Consider the following 27299-nt stretch of genomic DNA (forward strand, 5'->3'; position numbering starts at 1 on the left):
CGAGCCTGCAAAGTCAGGACACTGCATTCTCTTGCAAGCTCCATCCAGTCTCTTCCCTTCTCTGGGCCTCAGTTTCTCCTCCCACCCTTCTTAGGGTTTAAGCTCTGAGATGGGGCTGGGTGCTGCCTATGGGGCTCACTCTCAGTTGGGGCCTGTTGGGAGTATCAGACTTCATGAACCAAGGTTTAAACTTTATATACTGCCATGCAGTGGTACAGAGATCCCCTTCTCCACTCTCCCTCCCACTCCATCCTAGGTCACAAAAGGAAGAGCCCAACACTTAAGCAGCTTTTAATTCATTTTTATTAAAAACCTAAAGTGTCTCTTAAAAAAAAGCCACTGCTATTGTTTAAACGAGTTTCCTGTTCACAGTTTGCTACGTTAGAATGAAACCAGCAGGACACACTTCATCGAAAAGATCACTTGTTCACCGCAGTCACTACAGCTAGGAACGCAGCTAGATTCTCTACAGTTCACAATGACACCGTTACACATATTAGCAGGCTGTAGCTTCGGGGAGGTAGGCTAAAGAACCTCTCCGCAAGATACAGCCTAACCACACGGATGCCCCTTGACTGGGAATGGCTGACAAGCTGGGCTCGGCTACCCCAGTGCTTTCCCCTTTGAGATCCAAGTGTTAGAGGACACAGGCCCATCCTCTTGAAGTCTGCCAAGTCCAGCTGGCTGAGGGGCAGCAGGCTGCACCAAGTTGCATGGCTGGGTTGACATCTGGCTCCTCTAAACTTCAGTAGTGAGTTGTGCTTAGGCCATGGCAGGAAGCCTGCTGCCACCTCTCCATGGGCTGAAGTCATCCGGCAGCCTTGGGGTTCCTCCAGCGAGGAGCTTCCCAGTGGAACTTTATGGAAAATGCTCAGAGAGTTTGGTGCCAGCCGTGGTGCACCTGAAGACCTCGGTAGGCATGGAGGAAAGCACAGAGAGGTCCCTGCCATAGCATCCAGCCCAGTGCTCCCCTGGAGCCAAGCAGCACCGAAGAGGGAAGTGGGACTGAGCTGTTATGGTGGAGATGGCACCATGGTGCCTTCCTCTCTGCCACCAGGAGTCCAGAGCTGGGCAGAGTCTCCTTGTAACCCAGCCTGCCCATAGACACAAGCAGCTAGGGATTGCTAGGATGCATGGCTACCACAAAACATGCCCCCTTGCCACAGGCTCAGCCCCTGCAGGAGCGGAATTCCCAGCCCCCCTCCAAGCCTCTCCACCCCACTCTGCCTATGAACCTCCCCAACCCCCTGCACCCAGCCCCCACCTGAGGATCCAAGCCTTCAATCCACCCCCACCCCCCAGGCCTCTTTCAGCTACTGGAGTTGCAGCTGGCCAGAGGCAGTTAACTGAGACAGCAGATCTGTGCATAAAGGCTACACCCACAGCAGCAAAAAAAACCCAAACAGCCACCCCCTATCCCCACAATGTAACAGCTGGAACATGAGCCAAGGCCTCTGCTCTCTTCCAACGCAGCAGGCAAATCATGTCAGAAACCACCCCCCATGCATGCAGCACCCCCCCTTCCCCATTGTCCATCAGCCCAGCTCCACGAGCACAGGATGAAATTAGAGAACATTCATTGAAGAGTTAGGTCCAGTTTTAAGGCCATGTCATTCTTCCTCCCCTCCTCCTGCCACAGGCTAGACAGATCATGGACTCAACTGACCCACCATGGCCCTGAGAATGTCTTTGAGAGGGAAGAGCCACTGGGCAAGGAAAGCCCTGCCCCCCATGGCTTCAATTCTTCCAGCCACACCATAGGTGGTTGGCACTGTTCTCCTGAAGGAATGAGGCCTCCTGTAGCAGCGGGTGGGAAGGAGGTGAAGAGATGGGCTTGGCTGTTTGAGAACTGGCTGGGAACTGCCAACCCCTCTTCCAGCCTCTGCCAAAGAACCTGTAGATTGTAGATCTGTTATGGAGGCCACCAGGGATAACAAATTAAAACGGTCTCTTGGGGTACCAGACTCAGGAGGTATATGGAGAACTGGGGCGGGGGGGGAGGGGGAGGGTTGCAAGAGAGAGTTTTGCCCATCCTGCCGTTAACCCTCCACTGCTTTGGCTGCAGGCTCTGGGAGCTCCATGGAGTTGGGGAGGGGATGAGATCAGAATTCAGAAATTTGAAACTGAAGTCAAGGACTCAGGGGAAGCAGCCAAGCCTCACCCCAGCACAAGTTCTTCCAGTTGCTGCCTCTGCCTGGTTACTTAGCCTCAACTTGGGAAGCCACTTGCTCCACTGTGGGCTAAGAGATAGAAGGAAAGTTCTGCATGGCTGGAACAGAGGCACTGGCCACCCCACCACGCTTGGTCCCCCAGAAAAGCCAAGGGAAGGAGAAGAGCAGATCACAGCAGGGATCTAAGCCACAACAGGCAGAGCCTTCACCCAGAGGAGGTGAAGCTGGTGCAGGTGGGGGAAGTCAGTGGAAGGTCTCCACCTCCACCACCGTCCAGTCGCCCTGGGGAGATGAGACGTCCTCGGGGGAGAAGCTGGTGACTGAGGTGATGCTGGCCCGAGACTCATCCAATGGTGACAGCAGGTCTGTCCACTTTCCGAGCTCCACCTCACTCATGACAGGGGCCCCTCTGCCCCCCACAGGTGCCTCCCCAGTGGAGGAGAAGAGCAGAGTCCGGCTGATCAGCTGCTGCATGACAGTTGCTTGGAGGCTGCCCAGATGCAGGGGGGCCTTGTCACGGGGGACAGCAGGGGGGAGCTGGCAGTTCCCATCCTCCTCCTCTTCTGGCACCTGCCCAGGGGTCTCTGCGCCTCCTTCCACCTCGTAAATGGTGGAGAGGATTTCAGGGGGGTAGGGCCCCCAGGAGAAGGGCCCCAGGCCAGCCCCGCTCTCACCTACAACAGGGCACAGGAGCATGGGTTGGAGAGAACTGCCCATGGGAGGGGTATCAAGACGGACGAAGGAGAGACAGGGGGCAACAGGACAGACTGGCACAGGCACACACACACAGACAAGCAGGGAGAAGAGTCCAGGCAACATCCAGGGTTAGCCCATTCGATACCACCCTGACCAGGCAAGATGCCCAAAGCAGATTCAACTAGGAACTGGCTCCTGCTTCCCTGCCTATGGCTAAATCTTCAGGATGCCTCCATGGCAGAGATACCCAGGCTGCAAGCAGCTGCCCAGGAGGGAGGCATGGTCTTGGGGGCAATATCCTAAGCAGAGCAGCTAAGGAGAAGCCTAGATTAGGTCTATCTTCTACCAGCCATGAAGCTTTGATTTAAAATCAATGCAATGGGACCAACCTAGGCACAGCATCCTTTGGCTGTTAAAAAGTCATCTACTGTCTCCATGGCAGCCACATCAGAGGGTGGAGCTGCCCATAGAACTGGGCCTCAGATCTTGGCAGTGGCCTGATCTCTGGGCTAGATCTGTCCAAGGGAAGGTACTAAAGCATCAGGTGCTCTAGTTCTCAAAAACTTCCGTCTGTGGACCCAGGAAAGTTCCCCTGGACCAAAAGGTCCAGGAGATGAGGGCTGGTGGGGTCTAGAAAAGTCCATCACATGGTGGTCCAGGGAAGGCTTGAGATGCTCTCAGCCCCATGAAGAACTTCCGTGTGATGGCCAAACTATCTCCTGTAGAACCCATGGCAACAGAAGGACTGTGGCTAAGGCCAGATGTTCTAATCTGCTGCAAGGCTACAAACCAAGCGGTAAGATGTCAGCCATGACAGATGGCCGCCCCCTAGCCCCCACCCCAAATCTACTTGGCCCTGCTGCCAATCAACCCCCTCCCTCCCCCCACCCCCCATCTGCCCTCCACAGTCCAGGCTAAGGGAGGGGTGGTAAGAGTCCTGCACAAAAATACAAAGAACAGGCCAGGAGGTCAGATCCAGATAAGTGACTCTTTATTCAATGTACTGAAAGGCTAAAAAGTTTGGCCCCCAATCCCCCACCCCAAAAGGGAAGAACATTAAAACACAGATGTCTTCCCCCTAGGTGCCAGTGATCATGGGGGAGAGCCTGGTATTTTTGATCTAGACACAGAAAAATGTAGGCTATGACTGAGGGACTGTACAGAGATGTCAGACCCATCCGGCTAGGTGGGAGATACACTAGGAGAGGAGGAGGGGGGGGGGATTCCCTTCAGCAGGGGACGCTATTGCACATGACTGAGTTAAGCTTTAAGGTACCGCGGCGTTGGCACTTGGACACACACGGCAGGCTCCTCTATACATTACCTGCCGCCGGGCCACGGGGAGCGGTGCCATAGGGCTGGGAGGCCAGCTCCTCCTCGTCCGCCGGGCCCATCTGCAGGGGGCGCTCCAGCTGGCAGCCCCAGTCCCCGGGGAGGGAGATCTTGCCATGCTCTTCCGCCTCGGGGAGGCTGGCCGGCTCTGAGCCCTTGGGGATCTGGTCTCTGGTGCTCTCGGCCGAGTGCTCTTCACTTTCCAGGGAGGAGAGGCCTGGGCTCTTCCCGCAGCTGTCAGTGGAGTGGAGGTGGAAGACGGCGTCGAAGGAGGTGGCCGAATTGGTGGAGGCCGGCGTCCCGGTGCCGGCGTCACCTGAGCCCAGCTCCTCCAATTCCTCCAGGGATGGCTTATGGGGTGGGGATGGCGCCCGAAACACCAGGGGCTTGCCCATGGCAGGGAAGCCGGGCTCCTTCAGGAGGTCTCCATCCAGTTCCCCCTCCTCCTCAGAGGACACTGTGGGCTCGGTGGGTGGGTCACCTAGGAGCTCGTCTGCTGGGAGGGTCTCTGCCTCGTCATCCCCCTTGTCCATGTGGATCCCCAGGTCCTGCTCCCCTGGCAGGTCCTCCAGGGGGCTGCGGGGGAAGCTCTGTTCTAGCTTCTCGTCCGACTTGGACTCCACGCCGGAGCTGCTGTCGTAATCCCGCAGCTCCTCCGGGGTGCTGGTCTCGCTGCTGCTCTTGCCAGCCAGGTCGGGGCCACTCAGCGTGCTGGACTTGGAGCGGCTCTTGGACGGCCCCTCTGACTCGGCGCTACTGGACGACAGCTGCCCCGGGGGAGGGGGGCGTTGGGCCGGCTCCTGGGGCAGCTCCAGACTTTTCAGGGGCAGGCTCTGAGGCTTGTGCACAGTCACCTCGGGACCCAGTGGTAACTCCCGTTGGGCACGTGGCTCCAGGTCCTCCAGCACATCAGCCCCACCCTTCAGTGAGGGCTCCCCCTCCGTGGGCCCCACCTCGGCAACGTCTCCAGGAGAACTTAGGCAGGTGCATTGCAGCTCGGCTTCCTCAAGGCTTCTTAAGGTGACTCCGGCCAGCTCAGCACCAGGGAGGGACATGCCAGGAGAAGCGACACTGGGTTGGTCTTCAGGGCCCTTACTGTCCTCAGGGAGCTGTTCTGTGGGGGGAACAGCTTCCTCTGGCTCATGCCCTGCACGGACAGACTCTCCGCTGAGCCCCTCTATCCCCTGGGAAACCGCCGCTGCCTCCTCTGTACTAGTCACTCCTTCAGGATCCAGATCCCCCATCTTCCCAGAGCCCCTGCAAGCACCCTGGGTTCCTCTCTCCAAGGGAAGAGCATCCTGGGTCTCCTGTCCACACCCTGGCGGGGTCAGAGAAACACTCCCATCCCTCTCCTCTCTCAGCTCAACGGCTCCTGGCTCTGCCACATCTTCTGGGGAGGAACCCTCCAGGCCAACCCGAGGAAGCGAGTCTGTCTTGTGCATCGACCACTCTGCCTCTGGCTCATCCAGTGGCACTTCCTCCCGCTCTTCCCCTCGCAGCAGCTCTGCCGGGCGCTTCGGTGACCCGCAGGGAGATCGCTGTCCCCCTGTGCCACCCCGAGGGTCCTCTTCACTGAGGGGCAGCATCTGGGAGGCCCCGGCTGGGCAGGAGGAATCCAGCTGGGCTGGGGCCAGGCAGGTCATGTCTTGAGCTGCTCTTCCTTCGCCTTCCGGCCACAAATCTAGGTGCTCAGCCGCCACTGGGGCTTCCTGGCAGGGCAATGGTTCCCCCTGGACTGCTGGGCCAGTCTCACAGGGGTCTAGAAGCATAGATGGGGTGTCCACCAGGCTCTGCTCTCCCTGGGGTTGGAGTGTCACATCAGGGAGCTCTGTGCCTGCTGGGGGTAGCATCTCCCTGGGAGGAAAGCCCACCCCTTGTGGTGGGGAGAGACCGGTCAGCTGCTGTTCTGCAGGACAGCTCTCTTGGTGGGATAAAGGGTTGGCAGCCACCAGCTCTGGGCCAGATGAGCCTCCTCCTTCCTGGGGTGCTCCACCTCCAACCACCCCTTCCATGTCCTTGGCAGGGGTTTGTTCCGCTCCCAGCACCTCTGGCCTATAGCTCTCGGGAGCATCCCCATCTGCAGGGACTGGCTTGGGCAGGACCGGGCCCACCTCCGGTGTTAATCCTTTCTCATCCAGAGGCCTCACATCGCCCTCAGGGGCTGCCCTTTCTGTACCAGGCAGGACATCAGGAGAGGCCAAAAGGACATTGGCAGCAGCTTCCTTGGCCTCTCCCTGTCCTGGGGAAAGCAGCTTTTTCCTGGGCACAGGCACTGGCTCCAGGTTGTAGCTAGCCTCTTTCTTAGGGGGCTTCTTGCCAGGGCTCCCAGCGGATAACCTCTTCAGGGTGGAGGCTGCTGCTCTCTGTGGGGTGGCAGGATGGCTGCCCCCTGCCTTGGGAGGGGTCTTTGGCCCCTTTGGCTTCTCCAAGGCCTTGGGAGTGGCAGGAACTGGGTGGCTCTTGGCCTTGGGCTCTGCCGGGAGCTTGGCTTTGGAAGTCTTGGCCGGGCCAGCAATCTTGTTGAGGGTGGGGTTCGAGCCAGACAGCCGGGCCCTGGAGACGGGGGCAGCTCTGACGAGGTCTGTAAGGGACAAGAAAGAAGCCAGGTCTCAGGGCCAGGCCCTAGATTTATAGCCAATTGGAAGTGCCTTCTGGGGTAACAGCCAAGCCAACAGAGGGCACTGTGAGCTGCTGCAGCACCCTGGGAAAGCCACTGGCTCCCGCTAGAGTGGCCTAATTCCCACCTCACTCCATGGGGCAAGGATAGAGCAGGCTTTAAGCCACCTTGGTGGTGGTCCTAGTAATGGCCCTGTCCCCAGAGGGACTGGGAGCAGCCACAGGGCTGCTCCAACTCATGCACTGCCTTTGGAGATGAGAGAATATCCCTAAGTGCAGTGCACTCCAGCTGCATCCCTAATGCCCAGGGCTGGGCGCAGAGCCCTGGGGTCTGCTCCATGCTGTCTGGGGTCCCCATCCCCCCAGCATGGTGGGCGGGGGGAGAGACTCTCCGAGGAGCTGAGTCCTGAGCAGCATGTAGGGGCACTGGGATAATAAAGTGGAGGGTGGAGCTCATTCCTCAGACGTCCCACCACCGGTCAAGTGAATGGCAGCAACACGCTGCCCTTTGCTACAGCAGATGGGCCACCCCCACTCCTGCCCAGAGTCGGGGCAGCCCGGTGTCCAAAGCAGGCAACCTACGAATACACCTCGCTCCTTTCCCCAGGCACCCTCCCATGGGATCCAACCAGACAATCTCAGATGCCCCGGCTGCCCACACTGTGGAGTCACTGTAGCTTGCTGGTGTCAGATCTAAGCCACCAACCAATGCTTAGTCGTGAGGCACCTGCACCTTTCTTTGCAGAGGCGGTGTTTTTCTGCTGCTGTGGTACTGCTGAGGCCTGGCCACCAGGTGGCGCCATCTGTTTAGGTTTGGCCATGGCTGGTTTGTTACTGGTCAGGGCTCTGGTGGAGACCTGTGTGGTGTCCTTCGTCCCTGGAGCATGGGGTCTGAAACGAGAACAGAGAGGGGTGAAGAGATAGAGAAGCCACTATGTGTTTGTCTCATGCAGTCAATAGAGATGGGTCCATGTCATACCCTGAATACCTAGCTCTTCTACACACTTCTCCCACACAGAGCTCGAAGCCCTGTTCTCCCCACTCTACAGATGGGGAAACTGAGGCACAAGACAGGGCAGTGACTTGCCCAAGGTCACCCAGCAAGTCAATGGCAGAGCTAGGAATAGAACCCAGGCGGCCTAAGAGCCAGTCCTGCGCTCCATCCACCAGAGGGACCAAGCTGGTACAGCCCAGGGGATGCCAGGACAAACTCCCGCAGTGCACACACTGCTGTACCACAAAGGGACCGCACAGTACCAGCCTGCAGGGCTTGGAGACGGATATTCCCCACTCTGACTGGCTGACTCCTTGCTCCCTGACTAGCTCGAGCAGAGGTTCCTGTCACTGTAGCATCTGAGCACCTCACCTTCTTTACTGCTGTTACTCCAATGTACCCAGGAGGGGAAACTGAGGCAAAGGGGACAAAGTGACTTGCTCAATCTCACACAGGGAGACTGGTGGTGGTGCTAGGAATGGAACCCAGGTGTCTCGAGTCCCCAGCTAGCGTTCTAGCTACTGGGCCGTCCTTTCTTTTCTCCACCTAGAGGCACTTGGTCACCTGCCAAACAAATCCAAGCCATCCAGGCCCTTCGCCAGCACAGCCCGGAAGCTTAGGGGATCTGAATGGAGGCCACGTTCTGCAAGTAGAGGCTCACCCTCTGGAGAGCTCTGACTGGTGCCCCTCATCACCCCCTTTGTCTTCCAGCTGCAAGCCTCCTCAGCAGGCAGGACCTACCGCTGCTGCAGCACCTCTGAACACAGCTGCTGAGTCCATCGGGCTCAGGGTTACACTAAAACCCCTTCCGAACCACAGCCCATTAGCCCCACCAAATCCACACTGAAGGGCAGCTTGCCAGGCCTCCCCGCAGTGCTGGGCTCAGGGTTTGAGAGAGAAAAACGTGAAGAATGTTTGAAGTCACAGTCAAAGCAGAGTTTCCTGCTAACCTGCCGCGTGCAGTGCTGAGAGCCCTCTAGCCCAGGGGTGGGTAAACTACGGCCCACAGGCCGGATCTGGCCTGTCAGGGCTTTGGATCCTGCCCCCGGGATTGCCACCCCTGTGGTACCGCGGGTCCTGCGCCGCTCCCAGGAGCGGCGGGCACCAGGTCCCTGAAGCCCCTGGGGGAGGGGTGGCAGCAGAGGACTCCGCATGCTGCTCTCATCGCTGAGTACTGCCCACCCAACCCACCCCCAAGCTCCCATTGGCTGGGAACAGGGAACCGTGGCCAATGGGAGCTTCGGGGGAGGGACCCACAGGCAAGGGCAGTGCCCGGAGCCCTCTGCCCACTCTCCCCCAGGGGCCGCAGGAACATGGTGCTGGCCACTTCCGGGAGTGGCGCGGGGCCAGGGCAGGCAGGCAGGGAGCCTGCCCTGGCCCCATGTGTGCTGCTGCTATCCCGGAGCCACTCCAGGTAAGCGGCATGGAGCTGGAATCTGCACCCCACACCTCAACCCCCTTCCCTGAGCCCCCTGCACCTCAACCCCCTGACCTGAGCCCCTTCCTGCACACCTCACCCCCTCACACACCCTGCACTCCCTCCTGCACCCCAACCCCCTGCCCCAGCCCTACATTCAATTTCCCCACCCAGATGTGGCCCTCGGGCCAAAAAGTTTGCCCACCCCTGCTCTAACCCCACCAGTGCACTGGGAAACAAAACTGACTATCTGCTCAAGTGAAACTGACAAGCTTGACTCATCTCAGGAGAGTGAAATTGAGCAGCCAGCACTAACTGCAATGAAAGAGACACTCACCCCAGTCAACCCAGATTAAATGTCACACCTGGGGCCCTTTACACCAATGCAAGAGTGCTACCAGACTAGAACGGCATCCGGTCTGTCTGGCAGTCCAGAACCGCTCGAGTCTCACTGAGCTTCCCCCAACCCCCATCCCTAGGCCCACAAAGCTGCAAGACTCCCTCATCAACCTCCTCCTGGGGCTGACCAAGATCATAGAATCAGAGAATCACAGAATATCAGGGTTGGAAGGGACCTCAGGAGGTTTTAGTCCAACCCCCTGCTCAAAGCAGGACCAATTCCCAACTAAATCATCCCAGCCAGGGCTTTGTCAAGCCAGGCCTTAAAAACCTTTAAGGAAGGAGATTCCACCACCTCCCTAAGGAACGCATTCCAGTGCTTCACCACCCTCTGAGTGAAAAGGTTTTTCCTAATATCCAACCTGGACCTCCCCCACTGCAGCTTGAGACCATTACTCCTTGTTCTGTCATCTGCCACCACTGAGAACAGTCTAGATCCATCCTCTTTGGAACCCCCTTTCAGGTAGTTGAAAGCAGCTATCAAATCCCCCCTCATTCTTCTCTTCTGCAGACTAAACAATCCCAGTTCCCTCAGCCTCTCCTCATAAGTCATGTGCTCCAGCCCCCTAATCATTTTTGTTGCCCTCCACTGGACTCTTTCCAATTTTTCCACATCCTTCTTGTAGTGTGGGGCCCAAAACTGGACACAGTACTCCAGATGTGGCCTCACCAATGTCGAATCGAGGGACGTGATCCTTCCCCTCGATCTGCTGGCAATGCCCCTACTTATACAGCCCAAAATGCCGTTAGCCTTCTTGGCAACAAGGGCGCACTGTTGACTCATATCCAGCTTCTTGTCCACTGTAACCCCTAGGTCCTTTTCTGCAGAACTGCTGCCTAGCCATTCAGTCCCTAGTCTGTAGCAGTGCATGGGATTCTTCCGTCCTAAGTGCAGGACTCTGCACTTGTCCTTGTTGAACCTCGTCAGGTTTCTTTTGGCCCAATCCTCTAAGATGGCCCTGAATCAGCCCAGGAGGAAGCTGGACAGGGAGGTGCACTGCAACAGTGGGGCCTATTTCCACTCCCCCTGGTATCCTGTCTCCAGGCAGAGTTGCTCCTTCACAGAGCAGCAGGTGCTGGCCAGGGTTCTCTGCTCATTTTGACCTTCCCCCCCATCCCTGTTTTCACAGGGCTGGAAGGGAGCTCAAGAAGTCATCAAGTCCCTGCCCCAGTGTAGGGGGCTGACCAGTACATCTAGACCATCCCTTACAGCTGTTTGTCCAACCTGCTCTTAAAACCCTCCAGTGACATGGATTCTACAAACCTCCTTTGGAAGCCTGTTCCAGATCTTTAATCTAATTTTCAGCACAGTTAAGCTTTTCCTAATATCTAACCTAAATCTCCCTTGCTGCAGATTAAGGTAATTACTTCTCTTCCTACCTCCAGTGAACATTGAGAACAGTCAATCCCAGTCCTCTCTATAACAGCCCTTCCCATATTTGAAGACCATTGTCTGGTTCCCCCTCAGTTTTCTTTTCTCAGACTAAACACGTCCAGTTTTTTAACCTTTCCACACAGGGCAGGTTTTCTAAACCTTTGATCATTTGTGTTGCTCTTCTCTGGATTCTTTCTAATTTGTCCACATCTTTCTTAAAGCGCGGTGCCCAGAACTGGACACAGGACTCCAGCTGAGGCCTCCTTAGTGCCGAGCAAAGCTGGACAGTTACTTCCAACACTCCTGTTAGTACACACCAGAATGATATTAGCCTTTTTTACAACTGCATCATATTGTTGATGCACTCAATTTGTAATCCTCTATAAGCCCAGATCCTTTACAGCAGAATGACCACCTAGCCAGTTATTCTCCATTTTGTAGTTGGGCATTTGATTTTTCCTTCCTAAGTGAAGCACTTTGCATGTGTCTTTACTGAAATTCATCTTGTTGAATTCAGACCAATCCTCCAATTTGTCATGGTCATTTCAGACTCTAATCCTCTCCTCCAAAGTGCCTGCAACCCCCCGTTTGGTGTCATGTGCAAATTTTATAAGCTTACCCTCCTCTCCATGATCCAAATAATGAAAATACTGATTAGTACCAGACCCAAAACTAACCACTGCAGGACACCACACCATTGGAACTACTCTGAGTACCATCTTTCAACCAGTTGCACACCCGCCTTTCCCTAGTTTGCTTATAAGAGAGGATCACATGGGACTGTGCCAAAAGCCTCACTAAAAATCAAGATACACCATGTCTATCCCACCACCCACTAGGCCAGAATGGGTTAATGGATTTTAAGTGAGGGGGATGAACCATTGGTACAGCTTCTCAAGGGGCGTGGTGGTTTCTCCATCACTGGAGCTCTTTAAAAAAAAAAGAAACAAAAAACAAAAAAACAAGCCTGGATGTTTTTCTAAGGACGCTCTCTAGTTCAGCCACAGCTACTGCGTCCGGGGACTCCTGTGTTGTGCAGCACATGAGCACAGCGGTCTCCTTTAGCCTTCCATGGAGAAAAGCAGCAGCTATTTCTTGTCATCTCTTTGGCTTGTTACACAACATGAAGAAAGCCACCGTTGGGTCCCAGATAAGCCTGTTTCCCAACTATGAACACAACATGCCAGGGCTAGTCACCTATGGCCTGCTGCTCTAACAGCTTTCAAAACCTTGGACACCATGGGAGCCAGTAGTCCAAAGGGACACTGTCCTGTTCCCATATGCTACAATTACCACCATCTAGGCTGCATAAACGCAGGCCAGATAACCCACTTGGTGCTTTGTGCATCAGGCAGGTTCGCGTCTATCTGAGCCAATGCATCTCTTGTAGAAAGACATCCAGGCTCAATTTGGAGGGATGGAGAATCTCCCACAGCCCTACATGAACGGGCCCAGTGTTCTCAGGGCTAAAAATTCACACTTCATGGCTAATCAGAATTTGGCCGGCTTCAACTTCATTGATCTCATTCGGACTTTGGCTGCTAGATTAGAGAGTCGTCTACTACCAGAAGTTTCCTCCCCCCTTAGGGCCACTGGAATATTTTTGTCTCATGATATGCAGAACCACAGTTCATCTCCAACAGGAGACATTTACTGAACTGCAGACAAGCCTTCACTTAGCTTGTGTCCCACTTCTGTCTCCGTTGTTTACCAGGGACCACTCCCTGCCTGGAACACTGTGCAGTTCAGGGACATCTAGTGGCGGAACATACTGCCAGCGAACATCCCACCACTCACTAATGAGAGAAAATTCAGAAAGGTCTAACAGAGTCTGTTTCCGTCTCATCTCAGGCTCTCCCAGGAGCTGCCTCTGATCTGGGACTATTTTCCTCTGGGAGTTCCCCTAGTTTCAGTGACTCCTGCTACCATCCCTTCTCATGCTGTTATTAGTGTGATTACATCTGAGCACATTAGATCAGGTACCACACACACCCTGCACGTGCCACTGCTTGCTCCAAGCGGGCTGGGGGTCCCAAGGGCAGTACCTTGACTGGTCAGGAGCCATCCCACATAGAAATCTCATCCAGACCCCAAAAGCCAGCCTTCCCAGCCCCACCATATGCCCCCTGCTGGGTATCCTGGGGCAGGTTCTTTACCCAGCCCCTCCCACATCTATCCCCATAGAATCAGGAGCAGCCAGCGTGCAGCTGCAGGCAACTCCATACCATACCTGGAAGGCTTGGCCGATTCTGGTTTCTCAAGCTTCACTGAGGCCGACTTTGGGACTAGAAACAGGAAGAGAGAGAGATACTGACAGCTTCAGCGCCAGGAGACGGGAGATTACTGACGAGGCAACTGGGCAGGTAGGTTAGTGCCAGGGGAATGGGAGTCCCAGCTCTGGGATCCAAGGAGTCAGGGCACACAGGAGGGGGCAGCGCCAGCTTCCCCATCAATGCAGTTGTTCTACCCTCCCTGGAATGGGATTCAGTCTTGGCCCCTCCTAAGACTGGCCTCTCTGGCAGAGAGGCTGGACCCCATGGCCGTGGGAGGACAGGCACCATGACCTGCCACACTCGCTGCATGCAGGGGCCTCTCAACCCCCCTGGCTATCACTGGTGCAGGGGAAACCAGTAGTTCTATCCCGCTCCCCCCAAAGCCAGGTCGGGGTGTGTGTGTGGGGGGGGGGGCGGGGGGAAGGGAGACTAAGGGGACCCTCCCCTGCTAAGTGCTTTACCAATCGTGCCATAGCAGGGCATTGCCCTGCCCCTAAAGCCAGACAGGATGCCACAGCCTGGCTCCCTTATCAGCAATACCAACCCCACACCCCAGTCTCTCAGAGTCCTGCCAGCTGTTTTATCGGGGGGTTCTGATCACAGCCCAGCACGCTCCTCCCCCCTTCACTATAGATTCATAGTGAGATCCCCCCCCTCCAGCCACTCCCCCCCCCTTAGGCTGTAGGGAGATTCCCCTGCTATCAGTCCACAGGGGCCTTAACCACCCTGGCTCAGGACAAGGGGCTCAGGAACAGGCCCTAAGGCACCTGTAGGCCTCAGGGATGCCAGCCTGGTGCCACCCACTAAGGTTGCTAATTTGGGTTGGACGTATTCCTGGAGGTTTCACCACATGACAATCTTTAAAGATTGGACTTTTTATGTCCTGGAGACCAAGACAATCCTGGAGGGTTGGCAACCCTTCCTGCTGTTGGCGGGAAGGCGAGGAACATACCCAAGGCCATGGTTGGAACCGGCGTCTTCCTCACGCCCTTCGTCTGCCCGGCCTTGCCCGGCCCAGCCTTCTCCGGAGGCTTTGCCCCGCTCTCACCTGCTGGCTTCCTGGCCACTGTTTTGGCCGGAGTGGGCTTGGCAGAGGCAGCACCAGCTTTGGGTGCTGATGCTGCCGCTGGCAGCTTCCTCTGCGAGGCTTCAGCCCTCGGGGGCACCCCATTGCTGAGCAGCTTGGAGCCACCACATGGGGCCATGGGCGGGCGGGCGTGGTCAGTCACAGGCCGCCTAGCTCCAGAGACGGGGGCTGATCTCACAGTGTTCTTGGCAGGCTTGGGTTTTGCTGCAGGCTGGCCAGCTGCTGGCCCTTTCCCAGCGGTTGCCATGCCATTGGTCTGGGGAGGGAGGACCTCATTGGCAGTAGCTTTGCCATCCATCTTGTCCCAACCAGGTGCTGGGCAAACCGTCTGCCCCCTCCGCGGTGATGGAGAACAGCCAAATCCTCTTCTGCCACTGAGCTAGAACTGAAAGAGACAGATGTTAATTGCAGAGGGACTAATTCCACCCCACTCTGCAGCACCACCAACTAAAGCTTTGCCTCCCCATTGCTCTCCGGGAGGGAAATCGCTACTAGTCCAGAGCTCAAACCTACTAGCCAGGGACAGAGCTGAAAGATCAGCACCCAACAGCACACCAGGTCAGAAGCCCTGACCTCCCCAGACCTGATGGGAAAGGCCCATCCCCGCACTTTGTCCATTGATCCCCATCTTCCCTGGCCACCTCTGGCTAGTAGCATCTGAAGCATTCCAAGCACCAGGAAAAGGGGATCTCCCCCACTGTTAAGAGACCTGGTGGAGTGTCTTATACCCTCCCCCTCCCCCCATCCCCCATGAATAGCTCCAGCCCTGACATTCTCCTCCTGCTCAGCCTTGCCAAGGGGCACAAAGCAGAGAGTGCCGGTCACTTTCATGGGTGCCCATGGGCAGAGCAGCTGTGAAACTGACTAGAGCCCACACAGGTCTCTATGGTTAGGCAGAACCATGAACAGCAGAGGCGGCACAGAGCTGCCTGAAGGTTCAGGAAGGTAGTGCTGCATTGGGAAAGACTTACAGCCTTAAGCACAAGATTCACTTAAAATACAAAGTTAAATTGATGTCTCAACTGCCCGTCCCTCCACAAAGGAAGGGTTCCTACTCTTTTGGAGCTCTGGACTCCGAGATCTCAGAGCATTTTACAGATTGAATGCAATTTATCCGCAAACCCCAGCCCCTGCAAGACAGGCCAGCTTCATCCCTATTTCACAGCTGGGGAAACTGAGGCACTGCCAGGGTGGGGATTTGCCCTGAACAACACAGCCAGTCCATGGCTAGCTGGGAATACACCTTAGCCCAACCTGCTTGGATGGGGAGATTTTTCCCAGAAGGACTCAAGTCCCTAAATCCCCTTGGATTTAAAGGGAACCCAAATCTCCTGGGATGCAACTCTGATAGCATCCGACCCCAAAGCTCACAAGGAAATTCACAAGCCCTTGTGCTTACCAGCTATTATTTACCTCCCAAGAAAACTCTGGAGCTATTAATTCTACTAAGTGGCTGGAATACACTTGAGCAAGAGCAGTTACATAATAGAAAAATCTTTACGTTATAGGCACGGAGCCCGTTCCCTATTTGCTGCCTGGGCTGCTCAGTTCTAACCAGTGCTCTGTGGACCCTCAGCCAGCTGGTCTCCACAGCGCACACCCGCACTCCACGATCACAGCTTTCAGCCAGGAGCTCAGACTCACATTCAAGAGGAAATAACCACCCAGGAGATGAGTGGTGCTGGCCCCAGTCCAGTAATGAGCCAACTAAGAGCGGTCACAGCCAGGGCTTCTTAGTCATTGGTGGCCAAAACGGGGAGATCCAGTTTGAAAAGGCTCCGGAGAATAGAGTATTTCATGCCCTGAATCCCAGGGGGTTTCCTGCTCTGTCTAAACTAGCGCTTAAAGGTGCAATGCTGGGATGTTGGCCCCAAATATGCCAATATCAGACCTCTTCAGTGTTGCCAAGCCCAAGTATGCAGAAATCATGAGATCAGCTTAAGAATTTACACATCTGAGGTGGGATCTGGGTCTTCTGGTTTGAGCCTGTAGTGCTACAGTTGCCAACTTTCTATATTGCACAAAACCCAACACCCCTTCCCCCATGGCCCCAGCCCTACTCACTCCATCGCTCACTGTCCCCCACCCTCACTCACTTTCACGGGGCTAGGGCAGGGAGTGCAGGCTCCCAGATGGGGCCAGGGACGAGGGGTTTGGGGTGCAGGGGTATGGGAGGGGATTCTGATCTGGGGCATGGGGGTGGGGTGCAGGCTTCAGCCAGGTGGTGCTTACCTCAAGCGACTCCCAGTTGGCGGCAGAGCAGGGCTAAGGCAGGCTCCCTGCCCTGACTCCAAATAGCTCCCAGAAGCAGCTAGCGTGTCCGGCTTCTACATGCAGGAGCTGGGGGCTCTTTGCACTGCCACACACCCTCAAGCGCCACCCCCACACCTCCCATTGGCTGTGGTTCCTGGCCAATGGGAGTTGTGGAGCCAGTTCTGGTGGGCGGGAGCAGCACGCTGAGCTTCCCTGATTGCCCCTCCACCTAGGGGCCACAGGGACATGAGGGACGGTTCCGGGAGCCATGTGGACTCAGGGCAGGGAGCCTGCCTTAGCCCCGCTGTGCCACTGACTGGACTTTCATTGGTGTTGACCGGAGCCGCCAGGGTCCCTTTTTGACTGAGCGTTCCAGTCAAAAACCGGATGCCTGGCAACCCTATGCAGCCCTCATGACAGCAGAGAAGAGCTTAGATGTGTGACATCTAGAGTAGTGGTCTCCAAACTTTTGATCGCGCACGCAGGGCCGGTGCTACCATTAAGGCAAACTAGGTGGTTGCCTAGGGCACCAAAATTTGGGGGCACCAAAAAGCGGTGCCCCCAGTTTTTTTTTTTTTTTTTTTTTTTTTTTTTTTTAAAAACAGCGTTCCTCCCCAAGCATGTGATCACCGCTCCACTTCTCCCACCTCCCAGGCTTGCAGCGCCAATCAGCTGATTGGCGCCACAAGCCTGGGAGAGGAGGAGAATTAGAGCAGGGGCGGTGTGCCCGGGGAGGAGGTGGAGCAGAGGTGAGCTGGGATGGGGAGCTGCCGCAGGGCTGGGGTGGGGCAGCGCGCAAGGTGGGGTGCACCAGCCCTGCGTGCACCCCTATCAGAAAAAAAGCACGCTCCTCCTTCCGTGCACCTCCAAGGATCCTCTTGCGCACCCCACTTTGGAGACCACTGCTGTAGAGCTTAATTATAAATGAGAGCTGATATTTGTACCCGAGGCCACTAGCTGAGGTTTTAAGCAATGCCAGTTGTCACAAAGCCTGGTCATCAAATCGCAAATGTTGGCAACCCTGTTATCCAGGGACAGTCTTGAGTCAGGGGTGGGTCTCAGTCGGGTTAACACAAGAGTTCGCTCAGTGACATTGAAAAGCCACGTCAAGGCACTGTCTAGTGTGTTTGGAGGCATGTTAGTGGCTTAGGCCCAGACACAGCCTGCATCACCCGACCCTGTCTGCACAAAAGCTGCCCCTGGACGGGTTAGCTCAGCAGGAGGCGGATAAATGTCAATGGCGCACGTTCACACGACACCACTTGAACCAGTGTATTTGGATCAGTAAGGTAGGGTTACCATATTTAAAAAAGAGGATGCTCCACGGGGCCCTGGCCCCCCACCCTTTCCCACCCCAACTCCGCCCCTTCCCCAAAGTCCCTGCCCTAATTCCCCCTTCTCCCTCCCAGCCACGCGAAAAGGGCTGCCCAAGCACTACCGGCTTCACGGTTTGCCAGGCAGCCTCCAGACCCTGAGCCCCCGGCCGGTGCTTCCCCAGTGCAGCTGGAGCCCGGGAGGGGAAGCGCCCAGCTGGGGGCGCAGGGTCTGGAAGCTGCCCGGCAAACCGTGAAGCTGGTAGCGCTCGGGCTTCGGGCAGCCCCTATGCCTCCGGACCCTGCGCCCCCGGCCGGGCACTTCCCCTCCCGGGCTCCAGCTGCTCTGCTCCTCCCCTGACTCTTCGGCTCTGTGTAAGAGCCCAGCTGCTGGTGCGCTACCAGCTTCGGGCAGCCCCCTTGCCTCCGGACCCCAGCCGCCGGAGCAGAGCAGCTGGAACCCGGCAGGGCAAGTGCCCGGCTGGCGGCTGGGGTCCGGAGGCAAGGGGGCTGTCTGAAGCCGGTAGCGCTCGGGCAGCTTGGCTCTTAAAACAGAGCCGAAGAGTCCGGGGAGGAGCAGAGCAGCCGCGGGCGGGGAAGTGCCCGGCCGGTATTTTCCCGGACATGTTCGGCTTTTTGGCAATTCCCCCCGGACGGGGGTTTGATTACCAAAAAGCCGGACATGTCCGGGAAAAAACGGACGTATGGTAACCCTACAGTAAGGAGAGTGGTGCACCGTGGGTATAGTCCAGCATTCTCCACTGCCCCTGCAGGCTCCCTGACTTAGCTGAATGTGATTCAAAGCCACAGCTTTCTGCCCAGCCTGGCCTGGCCCTAGAGGAATGCCACACTGATGGGAGGGGAGTTTACTTCAATTCATTCTGTCCTTGCTGTCCCCTACTTCATGCACAGAGGACCTCAGGCCAAGAATTTTTATGATCTGGGTGCCCAGACTGGCTAATCAGTTTCAAGGCAAGCAGCCAACAATTGGGGGGGGGGGGGGGGGGGCAGGGCGTGCACAGAAATCACAACACACGCGAACGCCACTGAAATTCCTGGGAACTGCAGACGGCCACCGGAATTCATTCTGGCCCAGAATCTGGCAAGATTCAAAAGAGGGGGCAGATATTTAAGTGGGTGAGAAGATCCAGAGTTCATTAATGCCAACAAATTATGGAAGGCTATTAAAACTCCTGCTTGGGGACTTAACCCAATTTAACTAGTAGGGATCAGCAGGCAGGGGGAGGGGTAAGGTCACCCCCACACCTGCTGCTGCAGGGCTCACTTCTTACACTTTCCTCTGAAGCAGTTGGAGACCAGATAATGGACACTATAAACCTCCAACTGTCTAATCACAAATGCAAACACCCTTGCCCCACCCCTTCCTTGAGGTCCCGCCCCTTCTCCAAGGTCCCCGCACCCTCCATCCCCCTCCCCCCATTGCTCGTTCTCCCCCACCCTCACTTTCTTTCACAAGGCTGAAGCAGGAGGGTGGGGTGCAGGCTCTGGGCTGGGGCCGAGGGGTTCAGAATGGGGGAGGGGGCTCTGGGCTGAGCCTGAGGCAGGGGTACAGGAGGGGGTTTGGGCTCCAGCCACACGGCACTTACCTCGGTCGGCGCAGCGGGGCTAAGGCAGGATCCCTACCTGCCCTGGCCCTACACCACTCCTAGAACAGCTGGCACGTCCCTGAGGGTGGGGGGGGGGCAGGTGTGCAGGGGTCTCCGTGCACTGCCCATGCCCTGAGCACTGACTCCACAGCTCCCATTGGTCGGGAACGGCAGCCAATGGGAGCTGTGGGGACCGAGCCTGTCTTAGCCCCACTGCTTCACCACCTGGGAGCCGCCAGAGTTAAGCGGGGCAAAGGATCTGTGTGCCGCCCCCTGTATGTACCACTCCCGGAAGCAGCCAGCACATCCCTGTGGCCCCTGGGAGGGGGGCGCCACACACTTCCCCTGCCTGCAGGCACCACCCCACCCCCAGCTCCCATTGGCTATAGTTCTCAACCAATGGGAGCTGTAGAGTCAGTGCTCAGGGTGCAGGCAGCCCAGACAGGCCTAGCCCCATAGGCGCTGACTCTGTGGGTGCTCCGGGGCTGGAGCACCCACAGAGAAAAATTAGTGGGTGCTCTGCACCCACCTGCAGCCAAGCTCCCTGCCCCACCCCCGAGCACGTCGCTCCTTCACCTACTTCCCAGCTCTTGCCACTGCCAAAGCAAGCTCTGGGACGGAGGGAGGGAGGAGCGGGAACATGGCGTGCTCAGGGGAGGAGGCGATGCCAGGGCAGGGATTTGGGAAAGGAGTCGGCATAGGGGCAGGGAGGGGGTGGAGTTGGGGTAAGGACTCTGGGGAAGGGGTTGGAATGGGGGCGGGGCAGGGGTGGAGTCAGAATCGGGCCAGGGGCAGAGGGCAGGTTGAGCACCCACCAGTGTGAGCAGATGTCAGTACCCGTGCCTGGCCCCACCCCAGGGGCTGCAGGGACGTTCTGGCCGCTTCCGGGAACGGCACAGAGCCAGGGCAGGCAGTGAGCCTGCCTTAGCACTGCTGCGCTGCTGGACTTTTAGGACCTAAAATCTCCCAGTTTGGCTTCGGTAGCCTCTGGGAGATAGAGCCCAATTCTGGGAGACTCCCAGCCCGACTGGGAGGGTTGGCATCCCTAGATCTCCAGTCTGAGCAAGTCTAACAGGCCCCTCCTGTTCCTAGGACCAGTGATGAAGATCCAACCGTTTCTACTGATAGGGCCCCAAACCCACATTCAGCCACTTCCCTTTAGCTCTCCAGCTGTGAGCGTCTAAGTTGTGTTCACTGCGAAGAGAAGGCAGGTGTTTTTACACAGCGTGCTGAACTCAGCGCAAGACTGGAATGGAGACAGGGCCCCCTAGACCAGTGGTCTCCAAACATTTTTGATTGCGCACCCCTATCAGTTAAAAAAAAAAATCATGCACCCTCTGCCATGCCGGCTCTACCATTTTTGCTGAAGCAAAAAAAAAAAAAAAAAAAGAAAAGCGCCATTCGGACTCCGGCCTGACAAGGAAAGAAAAGAAAAAGCGCTTCTCCTGCCACGCACCCCCAAAGAGCCTCATGCGCACCCCACTTTGGAAACCACTGCTCTAGACATAGCTAGGCAGGGTCAGTCAGAGCTGTTGGGGGATTTTGCCAAGGAGACATGTTGGAAAATGCAGATTCGTCCAATCTGAAGTGTCGCAGAAATAGATCAGGTTTGATGAAACTTTGGTTGGGAAGGTTTCTCAGGCCCAGGATGGACTCTTCCCCGCCCCCAAACATAGTCCAGTGGGTAGGGCACTCTTGGGACATGGGAGACCTGCTTTGCTTGATTCGGAGCATAGGCCTGACGCTGGGTGTCCCACATCCTAGGCCCTGCCTCTTCCCTGTTTTCAGGAAAGTCGGTCATTTTTGTTTTGATGTGGAATAAAAACAAAGCCCAAATCCTCCCATGTTCCCACACTATGGAATTCTTATTTTCCAGCCAGTCCTAAAGTCAAATCTCGAGATATGAGGAGGTTAGGAATTACTTATCCCTTGTCTCCTAGGATTTCACATAAAATTAGCAACTTTTCCCCCTGCTCCTGAGCAAAGATGAATCTTGAGCCTTCAGCCTCAGATCATTGAGTTGGGGGTGGAAGGGAGGAGGTTTAAAAACAGACATCTTCTCAGATTCACACTTCCCCCAGTTGGAGTGTGACAATCCCTCATAGTACAAGGTCTGACACTACCAGCACTAAAACATCCTTGGAATGTCTAAGTATTCTAGATGACAATTTCTTAACTCACATACTAAAAACTATTTCTCTGTGCTAATTTTTCCCCTACTCTCACCTTCTTGTCAACTGTTTGAAATGGGCCATTCTGATTATCACTACAAAAGATTTTTTTCCTCCTGCCCACCTTAATTGGTCTCGTTAGAGTTGGTATGGCAACCCCCATTTTTCCATGTTGTGTGTGTGTGTGTGTGTGTGTGTGTGTGTGTGTACACACACACACACACACCTCCCTTCCTACTGTATTTTCCACTGCATGCATCTGATGAAGTGGGTTTTAGCCCACGAAAACTTATGCCCAAATAAATTTGTTAGTCTCCAAGGTGCCACAAGTACTTCTCGTTCTTTTTGCTAACTCACAGTGTTGTATCCAACCCAGGGGACTTCTCTATTAGACCTTGTCCTGACAAATAAAGAGAAACTGATGACACAAATAAAAGTTACATGGTAGCTTAGATACGAGTGATCATGATTTCATTGCATTCATAACGTGCAGGCAGAATGAAGTCCAGACCAGTGATATATATACACACATACACATGGTGTTTTAGGAGGGCCATTTCAGAAAGCTGAAACCAATTTGAGCCAAAATCAGCTAGGAGGAAGAATTTAATCAGAAAAATATGAATCATAATTGGGAATGTAAAACACTACTAGATTCCCCAAAAAGCCACAGTAGAGGAAGAAGGCCACATTGATTAGGGAGAAAAAACAAACAAACCTAGTTTAGAAGGCAGCTATAAAAATATAAAATGGAAAAAAAAAAAAAGAGGGAAGTTGATAACTATAAATAAGAAATCAGGAATTGTAGAAAACTGGTAAGGGAAGCAAAGGGATGCAAGGATAAATCTATGGTTAGAGTTAAGGACAATAAGGAGGGTGTTTTTTGTTTCTTTGTTTTTTTTAAAGTATATTAGGAACCAAAAGTATCCTAAACAAGTGTATTGGTCCATTGCTAGATGCAGATAGTATAAATAAGAATAATAATGCAGAAAAGGCTGAAGTGTCCAATAGATATTTCTGTTCTGTTTCCCCAAGTAGAAGTGATGTGGTCATCACATAGGATAACACTCTTTCCAGTCCACTAGTATCTCTCAGGAGGATGTTAGACAGCAGTTACTGAAGTCAGACATTTTAAAAATCAGCAGGTCTGAATAATTTGCATCCAAGAATTTTGAAAGAGCTGGCTGAGGAGCTCACTGGACTGTGAACGTTGATTTTCAATAAGCCTCAGAGCTCTGGGAAGAAAGCGGATGTTGTGCCAATATTTAAAAAGGGTAAATGGGATCACCTGAGTAATTATAGGCCTGTCAGTCTGACATCAATCCCAGGCAAGATAATGGATTGGCTGATATGGGACTTGATTAATAAAGAACTAAAGGAAGGTAATGTAATTAGTGCCAGGCAACATGAGTTTGACAGGATCCATTCCCCATAAACTAAGTTGATATCTTTTGTTGATGACATTAGCAGATTGGTTGATGAAGGCAGTAGTGTTGGTGGAACATGGAAGGCATTTGATTTGGTATCATATGTCATTCTGATCAATCCACTGAATGCGTACCACATCAATTTCATAATATTCTCGTTTTTAAAAAGCTGGCTAACAGATTGTCTCAAAGGGTAGCTGAGAATGGGAAATGAGCATCAAACAGGTGTGTTTCTAGTGGGGGCTGCAGGAACGGTGTCTTGGCCCTACACTAGTTAAATTTTTTATCAATGAGCTGGGGGGAGGGGAAGGCATCACTGATGACTCACAGATTGGAGGTGTGGTCAGTGAGGAGGAGGACAGGTCACTGATACAGAGCGATCGCTTGGTAAACTGGGTGCAAGCAAAGAATCTGCGTTTTAATCTGGCTAAAAGTAAACACATCTAGGGCCAGCCTTACAGGGTGGGGGACTATCCTCGGAAGCAGTGACTGAAAATGACTTGGGGGTGGGGACAGCTCATCAGCTGAATGCGAGCTCCCAGCATGTTGAGGCCAAAAGGCCTAATGAGATCCTGGGATACATAAACAGGGAAATCTCGAGTAGAAGCAGAGGTTATTTTACCTGTTTGACACTGGTGGGACCATTGCTGGGACCCCGTGACACAGATTCAGTAATACCCTGGGGGTCAGAAGATCATTGTCTTACGAATGTTTAAATACCAGGGAGGGTTTGTCCGTACTTCCTTGGGGGAGGCAGAACACACGCAGCTCTCTGGGAGCTAAGAGCAGTGAGGTGGGGGCGAAGCAATTTCACTCAGCTTGTAATGCCTCCCCAGAGCTACCCCCACTGGGGAGAGGCTCACATACTGGTTCAAACTGGATTCTGCAGGGACCAAAAGACAGGACAGCCTGAATCCAGGCTGACTTCCAGTAAACAGGCAGGATCTCTCGTCCATGGAGAGCACACACACACACACACACACACACCCCCCAGTCCTTAGGGAGGTGTTGGAAGGATTTTAGTCTACGGAGGCCCCATAAGACTCTGTGGGCTTGTTTGGAGCTAAAGCTGTGGTGAGCTTGTAAGCACAAGAAAGAGCCCGGTGTGGGATCTGAAGGAGTAATCCCCAACCAGAGCCCCTGTGGGAGTGAGTGAGTGCTCTCTGGTGAGCTTATTAGCATTCGTGTAGGTTCTTGTATTGGCTTAAACTCATTTTCTCCAACACCCATCAGGGATGGTCTGGGTTTACTGGGCCCTGCCTCAGCGCAGAACACTGGACTTAGCTTTGAGTCCCTTCCTGCCTGGCATGTCTGATGCTTTTACCTTCAGAATACGTGCTTGCTTAGAAATAGCCGAGTGGTGACTTAACTGTGTCAATTATGCAGTTAACTGTCTGGGAAGAGAGACACAATAAGGCTGTTTAAGCTGCCTGTCTTTTGCGGAGGAGGTTACAGTCTAGTCAGGATGCTGGGCAATTCTGCAATAGGCCAGTCAGAAGGGATGGGATGAGAATGTCCACCCAGGACAGGTCGGGAGCCTGAAACTGAGCTGGTGCCCTTCCTGGACCCTAGAGGGGGAAATATAGGTGCAGTTGCATTGAATTGTGGCATGCTGCATCCAGTGCTGGTGAGCACAATGCATGAAGGGGATTGACAAATCAGAGAGGTCGAGAAGAGCTAGAAGAATGATTAAAGGATCAGAAAACATGGCTTAGGCTCAAGGAACTCAATCACTGTATCTGCTTAGTTAAGAGAAGGGGGAGGTGACTTGATGACAGTCTGCAAGTACCCACACAGGGAACAAGTGATAACGGGCTGTTCAATCTAGCAGCGCAAGATCTAACCGGATCCAATTCAGGCTGGAAATAAAGCACAAGATTCTGCCCAGGGAGGGTAATTAACCCCTGGAACAATTTACCAGGCTCATGGTGGATTCTCCAGCACTGACCATTTTCAAGTCAAGTTTGGATGTTTTTCTGAACACTCTGCTCTAGGCAGGGCCGGCCCTAGGGGGGGTACAGGGCCTGGGACATAGGCATCAGGTTTCTAATCTGCCAGGGGTGCTCCCCCTGGCCCCGCCCCCACTCCAAACCTTCCCCCAAGGCCCCACCCCTGCCCCCCCACCACCCCGCCCAGTTCTGCCCCCATCCCCCTAGCACGCTGCACCCTTGTTCCCCTCCCCCCCAGTACCTCCTGATGCCACAAAACATCTGATCCACTGAGCGGGAGGGGGAGGAGCCTATTGGCGGGACCTGCCGGCAGGAAGGAGGGAGGTTCTGGTAGGGGGATTCCTCCTCTCATCCCCCCCCAGCCGCTCGCCTCCCCGTTCACCTCCTCACCCTGCTCGCTTGCCTGCCCGCCTCACCTCCCCGCCCAATGCCCGGGGTGGTCACCCCAATTCACCATACCCAAGGGATGACTCTGGTTCTAGGCATGGTTTGGGGGCAGTTCTCCAGCCTGTGGCATATAGGAAGTCAGACTAGCCAATCACAGCGATCCCTTCGGGCCTTGGAATTAGGCTTTTTACAAGCAAAATGTAACCCCCTTGAGCGGTCGCCGACGGGGGGTGGGATAGGAGTAGCCTGCAGGGGGAGAAGAGAGTTCTGAGGTTCCTTTGCCAACTGCAAGGAACTCGGATATTTTCTAACCTCCAGGAAGGAGCTCTGCCCCCCTCCCCTCCCAGAGATGCCTCGGCAGGCCGAACACGGGTGGCTTTTTTAATTATTGTAGATACACACTGCTGGCTCTTGCCCTAATCTGCTGCCCATTGAAAAGAGCTTGGCCTGCTCTATCCCGTTTTTGTACTCGTATAACTATGTGGGCTGAGGCTGGGTGATTTTTAACATTTATATCAGTACAACCCCTAGTGTTGACAATTATACTGGTATAAAGAAGTCAGTGCTGCCTAGTAGCTACAGCACTGCACTGGGACCGGAGTCCAGGGTTCTATTCCCCACTTGGCAACCTCAGCCAAGTCACTTCTGCTTTCCTCAGTTTCCCCACCTGAAAAATGGGTCTAGTGACACTGACCCCAAAGCAGTTTGCAAAGGAGACCTACTGATGAAAAGCTCTAGGGATTATTATTCCAACATGGTTTACTCCCCTTCCTGTACAGGTATAACTATCAGTATAAGCACCTCTAAACAGATAACTGCATCCACCCTAGGGCTTTGTCTAAGCACAAGATGTGTAGTCAAAGCAGTGCAATCCTTAATCTCTAGATAGCTTGGGGATTTATTTTACTACAGTAGCTGAGCGTCTCAATCTGGAAGGTATTTACCCCTACAGTAAAGGGTTATCATCCCCATTGTACTAGTGGGGAAACTGAGGCACCAAAGGGCTCCCCCAAAGGTCACACACGAAGGCTATAGCAGATGTGGCATGTCAGGCCAGGTCTTCCGAGTCCCAGGCTAGCGCTCTAACCATTGCACTATGCTTCCTCTCTGCTACCGGGCTCTCTGCAGCCCCAGTCTATGTAGCTGTGTCACACGGGGTGACAGATTAGAGCCAAGAGCCCATTCTGCCAGCACAGGGACCTGAGTCAGCCCAATGGAGCATGTGGGGGGTCCACACACCCCCACTCAGGAGAGGGGCCTCTGCCTTTGTGTCAGAGGAAGGAGCGGAGTCTGGGAAGGGCTCCAGGCCAGTGCTGGTCACAGGCACAAATTGTCACTAATTAAACATTACATAAACCCCACCCCCAAGCCACAGAGCAGCCTCAGATGCCCTCTGTGCTGGCTCAGCAGCCTGATGCCAAGAGCCACTCAGAGAGGCTGTTCCTAGTGAACGCAAGGTCCTCCTGTTTGTAGCCCCCCCTCCTCCAGGGCAGGATAAGGCATGGCGGGCGGAGACCCCACCACGCTACGGAACTGGGGGGTTGTATCCATGGCTCATGCAAAGGCCAACACAGGGCTATGTGCAACATTGCCCTCTACTGGCTACAATGAAGACTGGTCAATTGTGTGCCACAGGCCCTGCACTGCTGATGAAGATTTCCTGCAGCCCAAGTGCGCTGGGCTTTAGGAGCGGGAGAGTTCTCGCCTCGCTGATGCCATGAAGTTGCGAGCAGCCACGACGCAGTGGGGTGGGAGAGCTCATGAACCACAATCTGTCTATACACACACACACACGCTGGGAGAAAGAGGCACATTCACAGCACCACAGGAAG

At 54.7% G+C, this 27299-nt stretch overlaps 1 protein-coding gene across 1 annotated transcript in view; it reads right to left on the reverse strand.

Annotated features, from left to right (window-relative positions):
• Positions 1 to 285: 285 nt before the first annotated feature.
• PRR36 (proline rich 36) overlaps positions 286 to 27299 on the reverse strand; it is a 40698-nt gene continuing 13684 nt past the window's right edge. The window contains exons 2-6 of the mRNA XM_054012986.1: positions 14226 to 14745; positions 13231 to 13285; positions 7549 to 7706; positions 4192 to 6780; positions 286 to 2845 (exon numbers count right to left, since the gene is read on the reverse strand). Coding sequence (XP_053868961.1) covers positions 2415 to 2845; positions 4192 to 6780; positions 7549 to 7706; positions 13231 to 13285; positions 14226 to 14658 — 3666 coding nt within the window. The 5' untranslated portion in view covers positions 14659 to 14745 and the 3' untranslated portion in view covers positions 286 to 2414. The remainder of the gene's footprint in view (positions 2846 to 4191; positions 6781 to 7548; positions 7707 to 13230; positions 13286 to 14225; positions 14746 to 27299) is intronic.

This window comes from Malaclemys terrapin, chromosome 23 (assembly GCF_027887155.1).
Source record: "Malaclemys terrapin pileata isolate rMalTer1 chromosome 23, rMalTer1.hap1, whole genome shotgun sequence".
NCBI classification, from domain to species: domain Eukaryota; kingdom Metazoa; phylum Chordata; order Testudines; family Emydidae; genus Malaclemys; species Malaclemys terrapin.